The sequence below is a fragment of the Mytilus edulis genome, chromosome 1, assembly GCF_963676685.1.
Source record: "Mytilus edulis chromosome 1, xbMytEdul2.2, whole genome shotgun sequence".
In the NCBI taxonomy this organism is placed as follows: domain Eukaryota; kingdom Metazoa; phylum Mollusca; class Bivalvia; order Mytilida; family Mytilidae; genus Mytilus; species Mytilus edulis.
Genome location: NC_092344.1, coordinates 51,885,378 through 51,900,729, shown reverse-complemented (window position 1 = coordinate 51,900,729; position 15,352 = coordinate 51,885,378). Strand labels below are relative to the sequence as shown.

General features: G+C 30.5%; 1 protein-coding gene across 7 annotated transcripts in view; it reads right to left on the bottom strand.

The window, feature by feature from the left end:
• Positions 1-15,352, bottom strand: part of LOC139484754 (E3 ubiquitin-protein ligase PDZRN3-like) — a 130,716-nt gene that overhangs the window by 67,589 nt on the left and 47,775 nt on the right. Inside the window, exon 1 of one of the 7 annotated variants that reach the window (XM_071268693.1) lies at positions 3,212-3,308. The exons of the other annotated variants lie outside the window; for them this stretch is intronic. Coding sequence (XP_071124794.1) covers positions 3,212-3,283 — 72 coding nt within the window. The 5' untranslated portion in view covers positions 3,284-3,308. Of the gene's footprint in view, positions 1-3,211; positions 3,309-15,352 lie in introns of those variants that run through there. 7 annotated transcript variants of the gene reach the window in all.

Sequence of the window (15,352 nt, the reverse complement as noted above, 5' to 3'; positions counted from 1 at the left end):
CAATATTTGTTTTATTTCAAATTTTGAATTGGGTATGTTTTCAAACTGAAAATTTTGAAGTAATAAATTGTATGGCTAAAACCTGATACAATGGCAAATAATAACAATATTATATTGCAGACAATTAAAACAATTCAATCATACACTACGTGACTATAGTATTTCTAGTGTAATGAAGAACCATGATAATCAAATTGTGTTCTTTTGAAGGTATTTCTGAGATGATGCTATCAATTGTCATTATTGATAATAGAAAAAAAATCCTTATTCACTTGGTTAAAGTCAGGGAAAACTTAATTGATTTATTACATTAATTGAAATTAGACTTTAAGCTAGCTTACAGTAAGTGTGAGTACTCTTTCGTCATCTTTGTCCTTTAGTACTTATACTTAAGTTACTTTTTTACAATACAAATACTATTAGCGACTTCTTAACAAATTTTTACAGATTTGGGGAGCATGTTTTGCCCATCCATACTTTTTTATGTGGTTGCCATTAGTCAGAAGTCTGTTATCCAATAGCTTCTCTCTGCCATATATTTTTTTTGCAAAATAAGTCTTTGTTTTTCTTTTTACTTGTTTCACATTAAAGAGACATTAATTGTTGAAATGCTAATCTGGTGCAATAAAATTGTACTGTTTATGTTATTATTCATATTGGGGCCTTTAAATACTTTATACATTTCATTTTATGTTAGGGCATTTACTCCTTGCTATATGATATCATCATGTAAGGGTTTCACTCATTGTTGAGAGCCAAACATGAATCTGTTAATATACTTGACCTTTGGTTGTATATGGATAGTTGTCAATTTGGGAATCATTACCGCATACATCACTTTTTATATTGTTTATTTAACAGAATGATTCAGGCATTGTCAAGTACATTTTAAGACCCTCTTGATTCAAGGTTGTATATCCTATATCCCCTTTTTTTTAAGAAATAACTACGAAAAAAACTAAAGAAAATCCCAAAAAGAACAATAGCATTTCATGCAATGTTATAACATGCATTTAAGTAATTTCTTGCTCTCCTGTGGCTTTTGTTCATTACAAATAGTAAAAAATTTGAAAAGTCTTATTAAAACAAAACATTAGACATGAAATTAATAAATTCAACTACTGAAACTGCCAACATTTGAAGGTATAATGTTCTATGAGTAGACTCAATTTTCTATTTTTCCCTGATGCAACAAGACGAATATCAGCTTACTCATAAATCTCTCACTTTTCATGACTTATTTCTTCCAATAATAAACTGCAAATTACTGGAGATTTCCTGATGGTTTTTCATCCCTACTTATTTCATCTCTAAAGGGTATTAAAACTGTTTCTATAGCAACCTGTCATAATCCATTCTAGTGACAAATACGGAAAAAGATGGAAAGCTCATTAGGTCAGAAGAAATCACTTTCACCTTCAGTTGTAACAGCATCAGTATTTTAGTACATAGCAACAAGTAAACAATATTGATTTTAACAAACCAAATTAATTGTTCTTTTCTCTCAATTTTTCTTAAAGAAATTTCAACTAAATGAAACTATGAACCTTTTGTGTGATTAAAGGGAAGTAACTCTGATTTACCTACATTATTTAAAGAGGTAGTCATGTTATAATCACAGTACTGAAAATACAGACAATCTAAAATTAAAACCAAAAAAAGGCAATAAAACTAAAAAAATTACAGTCAAATGTTCGTGCATTCAGAAAATATTTAACTAGAATGTACTATCACTCAATAAAATGTTTACACCCAATTAACTAAATATAAAACTCTGGTAGATTTCTTACTGAAATATTTAGTGAAGTCACGTCAACTTTAATACACAGACCTACTGAAATATTTTTTACTGTTTAGTTCATAACAATGCAAATGTCTGTTGGTACATTGAAGAAATCATCGATTGAAAGAAATAGAAGTTTCCATATAAGATAAGATAAGTTCAATTCTATTTCCAATAGAGGATTATAGGCATAGTCAGTACATTGCAGTTCAACTAGATATATTTAGCCTACTCATAGTATTCTTTTTTGTTACTTTCCAGAGGTGTGCCCGAGAAAAAGGTTTTATATATACTAATATGTGAAAACTGTTGTTTCTTATTTGTGTTTGTAACTATGTGTTGTTTATTATATTTGTAAAAGAATATTATATTACAATGATATTATATTATGCTCCTTGTGAGCCCATTTTATGGAAATAAAGCATCTTCATTGATTTTTTTTTAAATCAATAAATAAATGAATTCAAATGCTTAAAAATAAACAAACTCAAAATTTACTTTTTTTTCTAACAGCTTATAAAATTCTAACATTTTTTTTTTTAAACATATGATGCAAGTTCAATAAAAGGATTTTAGTTTTACATTTTACTAAATTGTTTGCTGTAATACTATTATGCTAGGACACACAACCGTATGGTATTTTTTGGCATCACGGCCACTAAATTAAGTATGTACAATATTTTTCATTTTTCAACCAAGAGTCTATCACTTTCTGTGTATTAAAACCAGAAGTCTTTTTAATCACAATCATCTGAATCAATTAAAATATAGTAAAGCAGCTCCTTGGCCGCTTGTCACATTTCACCTTTGACTGACAGGAGTGAAATCAAACAAATCCTGTGCAATACCATGCCACAGGCAGTAATGGTTTAAACAGCTGGACATGATCTACTGGTTTTACACTGCCCATCAAACATGCCATTTAATATCAATAATTAAAATTTAAGCATGTGACATGTGTCAAAACAGCAATATAATTTTCTGCTCAATTGACTTTACATGCTGTGACAAAATAAATAAACCATAAAACTTTCCTATAGTTTACACTTCCTCAGAACTAAATATTTAACTAGCTGGAAAACCATAAAGTCTTGTATCTCCTTCTGTCTTAATCTTAAATGTCAAATATAGGAGATATCAGGAAGTTCACAAACAAATGGAAAGAAAATTAACTGAAATTAAATATTTTTTTAAGACAAAAATCTATCATGTTATTAAATATTTTTTGACAGAGGTCTATCACAACTACTCAGTATGATATTATGAGATAAACAATAAATGTACAAAGATTGCACGATTTACTTACTTCCAAGGCGTCAGAATAATTAAAAAGTCTTTACATCAACTAATGTAAAGTTAATTAAAACAAATTTACACTATTTACAGATGTTGATAATGAATTTGACAAATTGTTTAATTCAGACTTACATATTTCTGATGTCTACAATTCTGACATTGGCGAGGTGGGTAGTCAATTTTTCTCCAATAAATATTTGACATCTTGCCTTTAATGTTATCCAATACAAATAGTAAATCATTTTTACTTATCTAATAATTATTTATAATCAAAAATACACAAATCTCTTGTAAAAATAAACAAACACCTTACCTGTGTTTTTAATTGTAATTTGCCAACCCTTTGATCTTTTACATAACTGAATTAGGCCAATCAAAATAAAAACAGATTTTAGAGTTGTACTTTATAGGTTGTTTTTATAAAGAAAAAAATCCTTCATTGATTATTTAAGAGTAGAAATACAGGTGGAGGGGAGGGGGAAGATAATGGAAGTGATGAAAAATTACAGGTATTAAAAATGATGGAGGTGTTAACTAGAGGCTCTCAAGAGCCTGTATCGCTCCACCTGACTTTTCTTGGGTTTTTGAAATTATATAAAAAAAGATAAAATATGGCTACAAAGTAACAACACTTTGCCAGCACCTCAAAAGGAAAGGAACAAACATGTTTGGTTTCATTCAATTCTGTGGTTCTCTAAAAGAAGAAATTTGTATGTATTTTCCATAGGGTCGTATGTTAAACTAAGTCCCCCGTTGGCGGCCATCTTGGATGATGGATCGGCTACAAAGTAATAACACTTGGTCAGCACCTTATAAGGAACATTCAGGCTATGTTTGGTTTCATTCCATTCAGTGGTTCTCTAAAAGAAGTCATTTGTATGCATTTCCCATAGGGTCCTATGTTAAACTAAGTACCCCTCTAACGGTCATCTTGGATGATAGATCGGCTACAAAGTAACAACACTTGTTCAGCCCCTCATAAGGAACATTCATGCCATGTTTGGTTTCATTCCATTCAGTGGTTCTCTAGAAGAAGTTCAAAATGTAAAAAGTTAACGACGACGTCGACGGACGACGGAAGCCAAGTGATGAGAAAAGCTTACTTGGCTCTTTGGGCAAGGTGAGCTAAAAATGAACAGAAGTGTAATAAAATAATTAGTTTAAAAAAATAACAGAACTGTAATAAATAACTGGCGATTAAAAAGTAAAACAGGCGAGATGGGAATAAAGGGGTAAAGGGGTTAAAAGCCTTCTCTATATGAACGTGGAATATGAAAATATTTTTACAAGTATTCATTAAATATGAATTTATAACAAGCGATAAGTAATGTTACTTTGCATTCGATGATGTCTGCTTATTTATAGATTGGTTACCAGTCCAACACTAAAGTTACGTAAAAAGATATCAATCTGGCAACAATACATCGGAATTCCCTCATGGTCGGTCATTGCAATGTAAAAATCACAAAATTGATGCGGCAATAAAACATTTACCGACCAAATGCGAACTGAATGTGTTTTGTACATGCCGAAAGATGAACTGAAGCATGAACCACACGGATGATCTGGGTTAGTTAATGTTTGAATCAAGATCATCTATGTGTTTGCGAGTTATGAACTTAATAATAAAGAAAGATAATCCAAAAGTATGTTTCTAACTGGTAAGTATAAATAATTGAAATGAAATTTTAGAACTAGGAAGAAAACTTTGTTCCAAGAGAGCAATGAAAAACAAAGTTCAAGGAAAAAAACAAATAACACCATGGTCAATAAAAAAAGATGTGAAAAAAAACTGACAATGCAATAAACGATGCAAAGAATCTACTATGAACACAACCTTAATTCTCCTCCCCAACACTCTGCTTTTCTCAATGCATCTAATAGCTAGTAAAGATTTTGGCAGACCATATTATTATGCTTAAAATCGCTGATTTTGGATAACCGGTATTGGCTGTTCAATAACAAACATATTTTTGAATGAACTACTGTTTTAACATTTGTTTGATATTCATGTTTTTTTTTTGCTATTTGAATACTTAATATAGATTATTTTGTCCACTCAGGAGGGTCAAGCAAAACAGATGATCCAACTTGACCATGTTTAAATAAACCACCTGATTTTGTAAGACCAAACAAAAACATTAGTCTAGCCTTATACAGGTGATCCTTTCATCTTTCACCCAGTGGAGTCTAAGGTAATTCAATTATCATTAATCATCTTTTAATAATCAATTCTGCTCACAGATCAATTACTTATTTGATTAGGGTGACTCATTATAAAATAGACTTTTTCACCTTTGCCCAGTCAACACCAAAAAAATTCCTGAACATCAACCGGATTATAACAAACATCCAGATTAGTAGAAAAACATAATACTTTTGTTTAGAATTTGTGAAAAACATAATACCTTTGTTTAGAATTAGTGATTTAAGAGAAAATCTGTGATTTACATCTTCATTATGGTAGAGCAGACAAGCTAATGGAAATGAATGAAAACAAAATTTGTCAATTACTGATTTTTTTTCTTTCAAAACACAAATTTTGATACATCATTTTCACTACAAAATGAACTGTCAACAGAAAAAAAATATGATAGAAATGAACCCATGTTAATCAGCTCATAGTTTAAAGAAATTCACTTACTGTAGTTCGAAGAGGTGAACTTAACTCCCATAAGACATTCTATCATTGAGTATTTGCACCTGGAAGTTGTCTTGACATTACAACCTATGCACCGACTGCACACAGATTACAAGTTGAACCCTGCTGAAGTTAATACTGTGTCAATGTTAATATAGACATGGGGGCTTGTGGGAAAACTGATGCTAAATCAAAACCAGGAAATTTGAAAAATCTGCAATGAATGAACTTAAATCATAAATGGCGATTCAATAGGTATTCCTTATCTGAATGACAATCATTAATTACGAAATCTCTTATCTTTTTGTTGTGAGTGGTATCATACATCACTTTCTTTGTTCTTTTTGGAATTCATTCAAATACAGAGAGAAAATCTTGGCAAAGTAATTCTCAAATGTTACTGTTTCACTACATACCTGATAAACTCTCTTTGCTTCAGGTAACCCCAACCCTGTGTAGTGAACAGTTTTTTTGGTCTTTAACATTGTTTTATGATGAAGTTTTAATAATCAAATAAACAAATATTTGAACTATTTCTATGCTGTCTTGCAACATTGGAAACCTTAGGTGTTCATTCTAATGCTTTGATATAATGTGGAAGTGTTTGCAGTTAACATGTAGCTTCAACTTGTATCATTATTTTTTAACCAATTCTAGCTTAATTTCAGATTTCATTCACAGTGGAACCTGAGTTTATCCCCAATATTTCATCGTGGAATTTTGTGGTGTTTAATTAAGTCCTCATGAAAAATAAACTATTTTCTATGAGTTTTATTCCATTTTTTGTTTTCAGGATCATGCCTGAATTTTAAAAATATAATTAACAAATAATTTTTAAAAGTAAACAAACAATCAGACACAAAAAGGGCTTGTGACTGAGGCCTTGAATATCCAAGCCCTCGCACAGGTAAGAGGTGACATATGCAATGGGCTCAATCTAATCTGACAAGTTTTATGCTTATTTAAAAATTTAAACTGGACTGAGGAAAATTAATTGGCAATTTTGTACAATATTTCATTTCAGGTAGGCTTGCTCTGAAGATATCACAATACACCAAGGGTAGATAATTTCATTTGCAGTATTTGAAGTTAGATACCCTTGTCATCAACAAACATCCTGTGTGGTTCCGGATCACATGTGCACTTCTTTGATTATCTCCTCCCTCTTATCCCTAAATCTTCTCCCAAACAATGATGCCTTACAGTACCTAATAAACACAGACATTTAATTCAATTACCTGAAAAAAGATTTATTACATGAATTTATTTCCACACTGATAAATGTAAAACTGACTTTGATGTCTGTTTTGATGTAGATATTTTTAAGAGTAATCTGTAATAAAATTGACTTATGAAAGGATACCTGATTGAGCAGGAGATTAACAAGAATCATTTGCCTTTCATATCTAATGTTCAAAATTTAAAAAAATATATGTTTTACAAGGTAAAGAATTATTCCTATTGAATTAATGCTATAGTATCAAATAAATAAATTAGATTCTCAAATTTCTAAAAAAAGATTTTATATTTCTGAGGGAACTACAACAGACATTTAAAAACTCAGATAAATTTTTTAACTAGTAATCCCAAAAGTAAATCACAAATCTTGTGAAACTTGTGTACCTCAATAGCCCCAATGTATTGATTGATAGGTGATTGCTTTATGCTGCATTAGCACAAAAAGCTTCAATCACTTACTTAAACTGAACATGCAATATGCAAAAATATTTGTAAGGAACAAACATATTTCAACCAACATTTTTCTCCATCAAAACTAACATCAACATTATATCAACCTGTAATTAATAAATATTTACTTTCTCTTTCTTTTATTATTCTACAGTTTGAAAAATATTATCTGAGTATATTGAAAGCTATTGGAGTATTTGATAAATGACTTTCATAATGAAATAAAACATTAGCGAAATTGGATTCACAATACATTGCCAAGTACTGGCATTAAGGTCCTATGGGACAAGTGTGACTTCAAATTTCCATTTGCTTAACAATTTTGAATGTTTTAAATGTAAGATAAATAAGAACCACTCAAATTTATTTTGCATTAAACAAATTTGCCAGACTGCAATTTGAAATATTAGACATGCAATAAATCTGATTTGAATGCAAGAATATATAGTCAAGTGTGTAGGGGGTGGAAAGTCCAGTTGTAAATCAAGTTTGTTTTTTCTGAAATTCTCAAATGCACAATTAAAAACAGTTTCAAATTTGTGCAGACATTTCAATCATTTTCTGTGATCATTTGATAGAATAAGTAAAAGGTTAAAAACCTGTAGGCAGAGGATCAGCAAGACTGTTGCTATGAGCACCATATGTACTCTTCCAGCTTGACTCATGTTTTAATCATCAGAAAACATTCAAAACATTTCAATATGTTTGAAATGAAACCAAATTTATCTGCCCCTAAGGGCATTTAACCTAAAAAAAAAAAAAATAAGGGCACATTACATTTGCATGCATTTGGGGATTAAAATTTGTAAAAGTTTGTGTGCAGCTTTTGATAAAATTTACTTGCCTTCATTTTACAGTTAACACAGGTAAAACATATGATAATTCATAATAAGTAAGACTATATTTAATATGAATTTTGAATACACTTTGTTATAAAGTGAGTAAAGATACTCTTGATAGTTTTAAATAGAAATAACAGTTCTAAGGGATATAACTCATGTAAAATAATTGAGCAGCTCTAATTTTTTAAACGTTCCAACTTTGCTGATATAAACCTTCGATATAAATTTTCAAACTTTGAACCTTACACGAAATATAGGCTTTGAAGAAAGCAGCCATGCTGTTTCCAATTTCTATGGGGCATAACTTCTTTCGAGCGGCACAGAATTATCAAACTTGCCTCTGATAAGAAACCTTTGAATGTTGGAATCGTAAAGTTCAGAAATATAAACATTTGATATGCATGTCATAATTGTTCATGGGAGAGCCCTTACAAAACAGGATGCAACATAGAGATAAATGGAAAGACTGACAATCATTCAAGGATCTATGTCCCCTACAACGTATCATAAAAAATTAATTCTCAAAAAAAAATTTGTCAATTCTCATGCTCATCCCTGATTATGCGAAAAGGTTGGTAGCTGTATTAATTGGGATATCTGGTTGTTCTTTTAACAACCTGTTGAACTGTGTATCTACATTTTCTCCTATATCAGAGACTTAACTTAATCTTTCAGGAAATCTTCAATATCAAAATGTGCAACCTCAAGTGAAGCATGAAAGAGTAAGATCAAGTTAAAACATCTAAATCAATTTTTTCTCAAAATAATGACTTTTGGACTTTTTTCTATTTTAAGTCAGAGAGAATGAATTAAGATTTTTTTTGTTGTTGCTAATTTTAGGAAAGTTAATTGATTCAATTCGTGAATTTGTCGAATAATAAAAATAAAAAAACCCATTCTAAATGTAATGTATATATATACATTTTTCAAGTCACCTTGTCTGAAGTGGACAATCAGAACCTACAATAGAAAGACATCAACAAGATTTCTCCAGGATATCAAATCTTACCCAAATGAAGCATGAAAGAGGAAGATCAGGCTAAAAACATCCCAATCAATTGAAAATTGACGAATCTGTCAAAGTCAAAAGACATAGGCTATTCACCAACCCAGGACTTCATAAAACTGTTTGACATTTGCAACAAGAAATCAATTCCTTCAATTTACCAGAAATGTATATAGACAGGATTAAATATTTACAAAATGTAATCTTTGGCATTTCAATCAAGTTAATAAGTAGTCTTACATATAGCAAAAAGTGATGTATGTTTTCCAAACAACAACCTCACAGAACAATCAGGTCATAGTGTAAATTTCCCAATTTCCTTTCAAGGTTATTTGCTTTAGGAGCAACATAATTTGGCAGTTTTAAATTGCTGTCTTATTTATTTTGTCAACCATAAAAACAACATTAAAAAAATCGTCAATTCACACATCTACATTTTAGACAAGACAAGATGTAAGTTCTGGCCTGTGTCATGGTCATAAAACTTTCGAGCATGATTTTTGTACTCCAGACTCGAAAATCAACCAATCAAATTGCTGGATTTCATGTTTCGAGCATGATTTTTGTGCTCCAAGCACTGAGCAAAGTTTTATGCCTTCAAGACCTGTTTAGATTAAGTCACTTCAGCTGCACTCTAAAATTGAGCACTGCTCAAATAAAAAATGAGATCACATTTTGAAGAAACATTAGGCTTTGGAAAAAAGGAAATATATTATAGTTAGAAGTGAAAATGTGTATTATAATATATAACTAGCAAATACTTCATGCAATATATCAAGAAGACTTTTTTGTAGATGCTGAAAAAAAATGACAGAAATGTGTTTCAGAAAGACAGAAGCAAGCAAGGAAATAGATAAACAGAGAATAATCAGTCTGATCCCCTCCTAACCCCATTCAGAATAGGGTAAGGTACTCCATGTACTTCCATCTTTGCATCCAAGCAAAGTTTAATCAAGTTTTTGTAGCATTGCAAACTAATTATCTAAGGCATATTTGAATTATAGATCAAACACTAACACAATTCTCTTCAACAGATACAGGTTTTTTAAACAGAGCATCTCTATCAAGATCAAGTAGTTGTGAAGTAAAAAACTTTAAAAAATGTAATTTTTGCAATAAATATCAATGGGTAATCAAGTAATTAACTAACTGTAAAATAAATTTTGTCATTTATGTCTCACATCAAAGAGAAAATGTTGTGAAAATAGAGTAAATTCTCCAACAAAATCATCAGTGGTCAAATTAACCAAACATAAAAATGGATATTTATGTAGTTTTCATTATTTTGTTAATTACCAGTGTATTGGTTACTTTGTCATTAAAATCATTATAGACAACAGATAGTCTGTATATTTCTTTTCCATCCAGCGAATTCACTTTCATATTTATCTTGTTGAATGTAAAACGCTAAGAATGTTTTAGGAAGTTCAAAATGGTTTGATGAAGAGATGTTGAATTACTGGAGGAAAATTTTTCAAATAACTATTCTGGGCAAGGACATAGTCATGACTACCTCGGTACACTGAATATAAACCTGGAATTTTAAGACTTTTCTTCTGTATCTAATTGATATGTAAGCTTTCTTTTTTGTTGGTCAACATTACACCTTCACACAGACAGCAACAGTCTCTGGAAAAACACAGGATTCTATTACCAAATCAATTTTGTAGGAAGAACCCAATATTATATTTATCACTGGTCAGTAGTGGTGCAAAGACTAAATAATTAATTCTTCTGGTACAATTGGATAAGGAATCAGTATTTCTGATCCCAAGAATGACTGACATTTATAACAAAACAACTGTACAGAACCCAATAAAAACATTGTTCTAGTACTTCACAGCACAGTCATGTGTCCTTGTCTTTTTGTGAAAAGGAATATGAAAAACTATTGGAAAACATGAAATTGGGCAATATTTTATGTTGTATTTAAATTGAATGGGTCGTTTAACATTGAAATATTATCCACTACATCAAAAAGATCAACTCCCTGAACATAAACAAAGTTAATATAATTACTAAATTATTCACTGATTACTACCATCATAACAAATATCAAACACAAGCTGACACGTTCTTGTGCAACAAAATAACTAGATGCATCAGACCATGTTAGGAAGAAAAAAGACTTTCAGATTACCTGAAAGCAGAATTTCAACTGCCTTATCGATTTTGAAATCAATAATTCATAATGATGGGCTGAATTGAGGAAAAAAGATAAATGAAGCAAGCAACATTTAATTTTGCATTTACAAGCATAGTTTATAATGCAAGAAAATAATATATAGTCTAACTTATACATTATAGGGGTTCGTGTTGTTTATTCTTTAGTTTTCTATGTTTTGTCATGTGTACTATTGTTTGTTTGTCTTTTTCATTTTTAGCCATGGCGTTGTCAGTTTATTTTCGATTTATGAGTTTGACTGTCCCTTTGGTATCTTTTGTCCCTCTCCTATATAAGTAAACAAGAATATTAATATCAACTAGAGATTTTTATTAACATAAGTGGTCATTTTTCATAAAGGGTTTAGATAGAGGTCATCAATTATGATTCCAAATGAGGATTTATAATTCCCATTAGTCTAATAGTGTTTGTATGATTTCTTGTAGATTTAACCTTGTATTCCGTCTATTAGCACATATACAAATACCTGACTGCTATAAGGGATCTTTTGTAAAATAAAGATGTCAGGTTCCAAAAATTATAAATTTCAAATTAGAATATCATGGTCCAAAAAAATAAAGCTCAACTAAGAATTTCATGTTTCAAAAAATATTAATCTCAAAAAAGAATATTATATTATGGTCCAAAAAAATATAACGCTCTTACATCTGACATTTGAATGCAACAGATTTGATAAACAAAATACACATTAAACTTGTTGATTCCATCCTTAGCAATTGCAAAACATCAATGGGCTATCTAATAACCTGTTTGTGACAGTAAAAAGTAAATTAATTGAATACCACCAATGCTTTTTCCACATGACAGAGGACAGATCATTGGGAAAATGGGGAAAATTGCTGGAATTTAATGAATCATGCAAACTAAATCAATCTAAATATGTCGCAAGTCAATTACGAAGAACAACATTTACACAAATAGGTAGCAAATGGTATTAGACTCGTAATTACTTGTCACAAACCAAACTTAACAAGATGCAATAAATCGTGGCGAATGTCAACTTCTTAAGTTGTCCCTGTGGTTGTAACCAATCTAAAATTTGCCAATATTAGACTTTGTAAGAAATCATCAGTAATTACTTAACCTGCGTAAATTGTACTTTTCTATTACTTTTAATGTAAATTTGGTCAATTCCTGACAAGCATTAGGTTTTGTGGACAAATTTACAGAAATCTCATCTAACTGTCTCAGGCTTAAGAAATTGCATAATAAATCTTGATCGTAAAATCTAAGTTAAATGATCAATAGTACTTCTTTTCAAGAAAAAGAAAAGTAAAAAAAACAGGAATAAAAGTTCAGATGCTGTTCCCTTTTGAATCCAACAAGTCGTTTGCAATTTTAAACTAGAACATGAGTTATGGTAACTTAGTTGTTGAGGGTGTGCAAGATTTAAGTCAAAGGAGAAGGTTCACGAAGGGTTAAAATTGGCCCTGATTTTTTTATGTTTTTGGAACCTTTTGAATACAACACATTTTGGATCGTAGGTGGCGGCCAATGTGTTTCTAAAGCTTTTAGGTCTGAAAAATGCACAAAATCATCGTATTTTGACAAAATGTCTAAAATGGGCATATTTTGGAGAATATTTTGTACTCTTATGAAAAGAATTGATATATTTAGCATTAAGAATTTTGAAATAGACCCATTTAAGAACCAAATTGAGACCTTTTTGGTGTTTTATGATTAAGTTGATATTTTAGGCCATTTTGTGCCATAAGTGAACCTTGTCCTTTCCCAATCAGACTCAAAAAGAGATAACAAGATTTATAATATTAAAAGTGTTTTTTAAGCTTAAATAAATAAATTATAAGCCCCCATAACATATTTTAAATCTGTGTGAAATGAAAGCAAGATCAAAGTAGGGTTAACCCATTAGTTTTTCTCGTCATTTCAGGGCCTTTTACAGCTGACTATGCAGTATCGGCTCATTGTTGAAGGCCATACGGGTGTCTTTAGTTGTTAATTTCTGTGTCATTTGGTCTCCTGTGAAGACATCTTCTTGTTTTATATTAGGAGGTATGAATTGTTTACAAGAACCCTGATGAAAAAATATTGTTTGCATTTTACTTATAGAAATTGATGACAGACTGATGAGCCATAATGTTGTTTAAATACTAATGATGAGTTACTGAAATGGACTTTTTAAGGAAACTTATCTTAAACCTTACATTATTCTCCAGCAGAGGCTGAACCATGAAAAGTAGATGTGTATATCCAATGAAAAACAATTATAATATGGAACAATTACCTACAGCATATGCAGATGGGCAATGACATGTACCATCCTTAGATCCTATAATGTTTATATAAATGATTAAAATTTTCAAAATCATAACAAAAGTGTTGGAATAACTTTTGAGAATAAGATAAAGTTTTATACCAATCTTTCTGATTAATACTGAATGAAGCTGTTGATCATTCTGAAAGTGACTACCAAACGTTGTTACTTTATCAGCTATAGATAAATTATGTTTTCAGATAATTTGCTGAGCCGATTAATGTGAGAATTTCAATATCATTTTCTAAGCAAATTTTCCATAAATAAATGTCCATTTGCAACAAACCATTTATAGATTACTAAAATTGTTGTAACGAGGCCCATTTTACAATCCATCAAATGCCGACTTTTCATCTGAGGAGACAAAACTTAACAGGCTATCACGCTACTAAATAGCAAATACACATTTACGTAATGGATAATTCTAATAGACAATGGTATTTAGTTCCACCAGATTTCCCCAAAAGACCAATAATATATCTACATTTTCTGATCACTGTTTCAACTGATGATGGTTTAATAACACAATCCAATACTCATAAGCACATATAGTCAAAACCAATATAATACTGTTGGCCTTTTTGTCATGGCTGATTAATACAACATAGGCAAAATATACAATCAAACAAAACATATTATCATATATATCTGTGTTAATGCATTTTGTTTTTTTATTAGGTGTAGAAAAATCCTTTAGAAGCAATGTTTTAACTAAAAGGGCTATCCAAGGATCATACATTCCAACAAGTCTACGATTATAGATAACGTGAATTACTGCAAAGGATTTTTAAAATATGCGATATATTTGTAACATGATTGGTAAGTGTGAAACAGACGTAAGATTACAATATACAATACACATAGGAAAAGAAAAATAGTTTTAATTGAATCTGTTTAAAATTTATTGCTAGGTATAATGTTCACTAATGGGAAAAAGTATGTGGTTAGTGTTTATAGAGAAACCTGCAGCAGATCTAATACAGACCATGTTTACAGACTACAAAAGGACACAAAATACAATAGAGAAACGCTGCAGAGGTTTGTATCTACATTCTAGAGTTGTAGTAAACACAAAAGTGTAAACACAGGGTCCTTAGGGAGAACTGACAGACTGCAAGCACTAGAACAAGATATGGAAGTGATCCAACTAAAAAATACATGTACCAGACGTATCATCTTGGGACTGTTTATTAGAGCAAGTGAAAGGTTTGACTTAAAGGTTGGCAGTATAATACAGTACATTTGCAAATTAGCAGACTAATAAATCATCTGGCACTGACATTATTGTGAATATAATTCATGAGTATCATCTTTAAAAAATGTACATCTGCAACTCTATTCTAAAAAAAAATGTGTTTTGAACATATAGAACATTTAAAAGGAAAACCTCACGACTTTTTTTTAATATTTTCACTTAAAGACATGTTCAACATTCATCAATCAATCAATCAGTCACAATGACAAATATAATTATTTTTTTGAAAGAAGTAAACAGACTAAAAATTGTCACAAAATGGGGGATGGGGTGGTGGGTGCTCAAGCTCAGTCAGCCAATTTTAAATTTTTTAAACCACATGTCTGACACAATACACAAGTATGTGATGCATAATTTATGAGGTTTTACACATGACTGAC